The sequence below is a fragment of the Limulus polyphemus genome, unplaced genomic scaffold (assembly GCF_000517525.1).
Source record: "Limulus polyphemus unplaced genomic scaffold, Limulus_polyphemus-2.1.2 Scaffold3924, whole genome shotgun sequence".
In the NCBI taxonomy this organism is placed as follows: Eukaryota; Metazoa; Arthropoda; class Merostomata; order Xiphosura; family Limulidae; genus Limulus; species Limulus polyphemus.
The window spans coordinates 36039-42729 of NW_013669534.1; the positions used below are offsets into that span (position 1 = coordinate 36039).

The 6691-nt window shown below is 38.3% G+C and overlaps 1 protein-coding gene across 1 annotated transcript in view; it reads right to left on the reverse strand.

Annotated features, from left to right (window-relative positions):
• Positions 1 to 3565: 3565 nt before the first annotated feature.
• The window catches only part of LOC106470288 (organic cation transporter protein-like), a 30350-nt gene continuing 27224 nt past the window's right edge, over positions 3566 to 6691 (reverse strand). The window contains exon 8 of the mRNA XM_022398895.1: positions 3566 to 3908. Coding sequence (XP_022254603.1) covers positions 3759 to 3908 — 150 coding nt within the window. The 3' untranslated portion in view covers positions 3566 to 3758. The remainder of the gene's footprint in view (positions 3909 to 6691) is intronic.

Here is a 6691-nt window from a genome sequence, read left to right on the forward strand (position 1 = left end):
TTATTAGAAGAGGAAACAATTTTATCAGACACCTGTAGAAAGATATGTAATTCAGCATTTCACCTATCACAAAAAAACATATATAATGACAAAATATAACATCAAATTACTTTAAATAGCACCTGTAACCTTATATCAGTTCATATTAAACATTCAATACTTGGTTGGTCCTTTTCGCACTCCAATGACCACCCACTAGGTGCCGTGGCATGCTGTCGATGAAGTTATTGATGTAATCCACCGTGATTTCATCTCAACTTGTCACAAGAAGGCGTTGCAATTCAGCTGCAGTAGATTGTTTAGGGTAGTGGTTAGCAATTTTCGGCTCAATTCTACTAAACAGTTATCAATGATATTACAATATGGAGACTTTGCTGGCCATGGCAGTCTTGTAATGTCTTCCTGGTAGAGATAATCCTGTACAATACGCACACTGTGGGCAGTGACGTTGTCATCCTGAAATACAAAGTTATTGCCAAACCTTGTCCTATCATTTGGCAGAAATATCATCTCATGTGATGCCTGTAGGAGGCGCCATTGACGTTCCACTGGAGAATATGAAGAGCAGTTTTCCACCATGATGAATAGCTGCCCAAACATGTACTGCACCACCTCCTGTGTGAAAAACAGTCTTCCCGCATTTGTTCTTCAAGCAAATGACGAACACGAATCCTACCATGAGCATTAACAAGCCGGAAACAGGACTCATCTGAAGATGTCCTAACTGTAAGTTGGCATGTTATCTTGCCCAAATAACATGGGGACGGTGGTGAAATCTGGTTAATATCAGTTTGTAGATAACTCTTCTTGCAAAATATTTTTGTTTGGTCATTCCCCTAGTCACCGTGATATCCTGGAATGAATATGTTTATGCCATTCCTGTCGTAAGGTGTTGCAATATTTCTTTCAAACTTGACGTGTTAACCTGATAAAAACACAGTCATCTCAGACAGTAGTTTTTCGGCGTCTACCAGTAGACTTTCCTGGAACAACGTTTCTTGTAGTCCGATGACGTTTCAGGATTCTGGATTCTGTGTACTGGAGGTACATTACTGTTCTTGCAATGTCCATTTGCTTGTACCATTTCTGGACAGTCGAACAGTTTGACACCCTATAACTGCTGTTTCACGAGGACATATGACTCTGCAACAAAATAACTCGTACATGTTTGTCTGATTATACGATATCTTCGCTGTTACTACTCGGACATATACTCAATAACTACTCCATGCATGTAGACAGTAACATATGAAAACAGTATTCAAACAGTTTGGACCAGACTGTATATGCACGAAAATGCAATTAAAATCTTGAAATTGTAAGATTCATATTATTTGTTTGTTTGTTATTCAGCACGAAGCTACGTAATAGACTATCAGTTCTGTGCCTACCGTGGGTATCGAAAGCTGATTTTTAGTGTTATAAACTTTCAAACTTATTGCTGAGCCACTGAGGGGCAATACGTTTGGTAAATCTGCAGAGTTACCGCAGAACCACTGGGAGCTACTCGAATTTTCATGTTCAATCGTTTTCTTCAGAACTACATACCCTGTTATAGATATCCAACTTTTTTGACAAGTTGTTGCAACCAATATTTACTGTCTCCACAAACTGTTGTTCTGAGATATACCTAACAGTTCCTTCAGAACTACAGATTCTCTGAAAAAAGAATCCAATAGTCTCCAATAGTTGAGGTTATCTATCAGCTGATAACATTGTTGATTTATTTACAACAATGATCTGATTTGGTGTGACTAGATTCTCCCATCAACTGATAGTATTGCTGATATATCTAAAACAGTGATCCGATTTGATGTAGTTGAGCATGAGCATGACATGATAGGGAATGATTAGACAATGTTATCTACGATGGTTGAATATACACATATATATAGTGGCTTGAATGCGTTCAAAGACAAAAGTATAGGAAGGGAACGTCCCATAACAATTTTCGTGTTGGTATGTTTTTGTAAAAGGTATAAACATAAATGTTTAAAAATGAATAATTGGTTTAAGCTGAACATCATATGACTCAGCATCAAAATGATAGCCATTAATATAACATTCTATAACCTCTATGTTTTATGGAATTTCGAACAAAGCTACTCAAGGGATATCTGCATTAGCCATTCTTAGTGATAAATTAGAAAAATGTCAACTAGTCAACACCACCCACTTCTAACTCTGTGTGTGTGATTTGACCGTCACTTTTATATGCACCCACAGAGTGTGATTTATCTCTCTCTCTTCTTTTTTTTTTGTTGGTATAACAAGGCGCCAACCACGAAACATCGAATCCATAGTCCATCAAGATAACCACTCGGCGTCTAAGATCAGCCTCTGTTTGGGGCTTTGAGATGTCACCCAATTTAATAATTTTCATATTTAGTATGGCCATTGTGACTATTAATTGTTGAATATAACTCCAAGAAGATTGTTTACCGTTCGATATTTGCTTTTAATGCGTTGACTTTTGGAGTTTCTTTGTTTATTCTTTGGTGTACAGAGAGAGAAATAGTGTTTTTTTTTGTTTTGTTATGACGACTAACTCATACAATCACTTAAATGTTGCTATTAAAGAGTATAACGTCCTTCTTCTGGATAACTATATACTAAACACCTAACAGAGAAGAAAAAAAACATTTACAGCATCTCTTGTGAATGTGGACTCCAATACATTGGAGAAACAATAAGATCAATAAAAGAATTTAGGAACATACACTAATACTAATCCCGCAATAGATCATCAATCTAGAGAAATAAACTATACAATAAGCTGGAATAAAACCGATGTGAATTACATATGAGAAAAAGCAAGATAAGAGGATCCACCTAAATGATAACACATTAAGTCAACCTAATACAGAAGTCATTAGAACCTGGATATCCCTCTTGAAAACATTCATACAGTTAAATAATTCAAGTTATAACTGGAGAAAACCTCAGTTGAGTTGTTCATGCACCAACCATCCATATTTATAAATGGGAAAAATCCCAGTCGAATGGACAACTCACTAGACTTCCTTAGTTCTAAATTAAGGAATCCCAGTCGACTGGATAATGCATCAGATTTGTATCTTTCTAACTAAGGGAAATCCCACTTGGGTGGACAACGTACCAAACTTCCATAGGTCTAAATAAGGGAAATCCCAATCAAGTGTAAAACACACCAGACATATACAGTTCTAAGTGGGGAACCCTATCCTACTCCAAAACGCACCAAATTTCAATTGTTCTAAATGAGGGAAACCGAAATAAGGTGTATGGTTCTAAATGGGGGAAAACCAATCGATTGGATAACATCCCAACTTTCCAATAAAGAGATCCAAATTCGACTCTCGCCCACTACTAACACACAAAAAGTTATTCTGAGGAATTATCAAAAGACGGCAGCAACCGAAATATAGGATGAAAATATTAGTAACTAATATCTAGCTCTGGGAGAAAGTTACTAACTAATCATCAGTGTTTGGTGATCGTATAGACTTGACCATTGTTTCCTATCGTCACAATATTACTGTAAGTGTTTAATATTTTCTTTTTTTTCCAGATATATAGACGGTGCTTGAACTGCAGAAAGTAAAATCGTGTTTATTTTTAAAATACACAAATAAATATCGTGAAAGTCGTGATAAAACACTTTACCATTCAAATAGAAGTATGTTTCATAGCTGTTATTGTTATAAGAACTTAGTGCCGTGGTTCACCTTTATTAACAACTGATGTGTTAAGACTATCTTTCGCTTTCAAACCAAGATTTAGCTATTCGCATTTTCTTCCTTCTCTTCCTCTAGAGTGTCTACGATGGGTTTGTTGTGGGTCTCTGGTAAGGTTAAAATAAGACATCCGGCTAGTAAGCAGAGTGCTCCAAACAGCCCCTGTGACAGAGCAGGGTCGACAGCTGTACCCTAGAAAGAGTAATATAATGTTAGTATTTTAATCATCATCTCCATCTATTTCTAGTGCCTGAAATAGACAATGGATTTGATATGAGGCTAAAAAAGCACATCCGGCTACTAAGAATAGTGTTAGAAAAAACACAGCAAATTTCACAGCTGTACCCTGATAACAGGAACAGAATGTTAGTACATTAATTATCAACACTACCTTTTTCTAGTGTTTGAAATGGACTTGATATAAGATTGAAACAAGACATCCTGATAGTCAGAAGAGTGATACAAAAACTAAGGAAGGTTACAGTTCTACCCTGACATCAGGAAGAGAATGATAATTTATTAATCATCATCTTCACCTATTTCTAGTGTCTGAAATGGATCTTATATAAGATTGAAAAAAAGACATCCTGCTAGTAAGAAGAGCACTACAAAAACACAGCCCTTCGAGGTGTATTCCTGTACGTGGTGAGGGGTCCTCCCAGGGAAGGTTCTATATCTTCATTTTACCTCCTCTACGATCTGAACATCCACCCAGGTGTTTGCCGTGCGTGGCAACCCGTGAAGTAGAGGAGAAGATCATGGTGGTTAAGTAGTGTCTGGGGCACTGCAACACGCCACGTTGGCCTTGAATTCCTGTAGACAGGTGGCCTTGGGGTGACTCCCCCAGGGTCAATCGGTTGGTCCTGTTGGGCTAGGGTCAACAGAGTACCAGTGTTAAGCATTCTCAACGGGTGTTGTAGACATTGTGTCTAATGCTGGTGTTTGGGTATAGTGCTCACAAAGCCCTGGCTTTGCTACAGTGTCTTTATTTGGCATTGTAGTATGTCCCCTCGAGGGACTCCATGGTGGGTGGGGTCAGTGGGCACTGAATTATTATCCTATTATTATGGATTCCTCAATCATTGGAAAAAACTCTGTTACACAGTCACCACCAAAGTCAGCTCCAGTACCTCGATTTTTAATTATTTATTCTTTATCTGACAAAGTCTTAGGGCAAATGTCTCCTTTTTCATTTAGAAGGGATTAGAGGGACTAGCTGGCTCTCTCAAGTCAGACAAGAAGTTGTATTCTGGAGACAACACATGGCAAACTCCTCCTGATGTCAAAGGCTTTGTGGGCATATCTATTGAGGTTATTCCTCATACTACTTTGAACTCTTCATAAGGAGTTGTTGTTGAGAGGGATTTGAAGAACATTCCCGAGTCGGAGATCTTCGCTGGTTTCTCCAGCCAAGGAGTTTCTGCTGTGAAGCATATCTCCACTTGGAAGCACGGAATTATGGTGCCAACGAATGTTTTGATTTTGACGTTTATATCGCCACATTCATCTGTCTCTGTCAGGGCAGGTTATCTTAAATGTAAGGTACGGCCATATGTTTCTAACCCTCTCAGATGTTTCCAGTGTCAATGATTCGGACACACTAAGGTATCTTGTCGTGTTTTTTTGGCGTGTGCTTGTTGTGGTGGCAAATATCATGATGCCTACGAGTTTCAACTGGACCCTCACTGCGTCAATTGTGGTAGTTCCCACCCCGCTTACTATCGATCTTGCCCTAAGTGGGTGGAGAAAAAGGAGGTACAGCATTTACGAACTGTTATCAACATTTCCTATCCATAGACTCAGAAACCGCTGTCCCCTGCTCCATCTTGGATATATTATGCTGCTCTCCATTCCACTGCTACAGTGAGAGTGCAGACATATCTTTCCATGCCTCCATCGGAGTCTTTCTTACATCACGTGAAGAGTCTTTTGCTCTTTATGTCTGCCCATATACTGTTGTGCTGTCGTTACGACTGTGAGCGTCGGTACTATTTTAGACATGAACGTTCTACGGGTTTACCCCTGACATTGGATGGTATCATTGGCGATCGTGACACTGTCGAACTTGATTGTGTTTCTAACTTTTTACGGGCCATTGGCCTTTTTACCTCCATTTGAGATTTTGTTTGAATTTTGGACATTTTTTAGCTTTTAACATGTATCTTTTTTTACATTTTTCTAGTTTTACTTTTTATTCTTATGTTTATACCGGAGTTTGATGCAGATAGCCCCGTTGCTTTGCGCCATTAAACACCAAACAACTAACAACCAACGAAGAAAAACACAGCAGGGTCGACAGCTGTACCCTGACACCAGGAACAGAATGCTCGTATATTAATAATCATCACTACATACTTAAAGTGTCTGAAATTTGTTTGATATAAGGCTAAAACGAAGCATCATGCTAGTAAAATGAGTGCTAGAAAGAAAACAGCAGGGTCAATAGCTGTACCCTAACATCAGGAACATAATATATTAATCATCAACTCCATCTATTTATAATGTCTCAAATGGGTTTGATAGAAGGCAAAAACAAGACACCAGCTAGCAAATACAGTGCCCTAACGAACACAGAAGCTGTACTCTAACAGCAGAAACAGAATGTTAGTTGCTTAATCATCATCTCAGCCTACTTCTAGAGTTTGAAATGGGTTTAATAAAATGTTTAACAGGACATCCTGCTAGTAAGAAGAGTGCTATAAAAAACTCTGGAGGGTCAATAGCTGTACCCTGTCAACAGATTCAGGCTGTTAGTGCTTTAATCATCCTCTCCACCTATTTCTAGTGTCTGAAATAGACAATGGATTTAATATAAGGCAAGAATATAACGTCCTGCTAGTAAAAAGAGTTATAAAATCACACCAGGGTCAATAGCTGTACCCTGTCAACAGATTCAGGCTGTTAGTGCTTTAATCATCCTCTCCACCTATTTCTAGTGTCTGAAATAGACAATGGATTTAATATAAGGCAAGAAT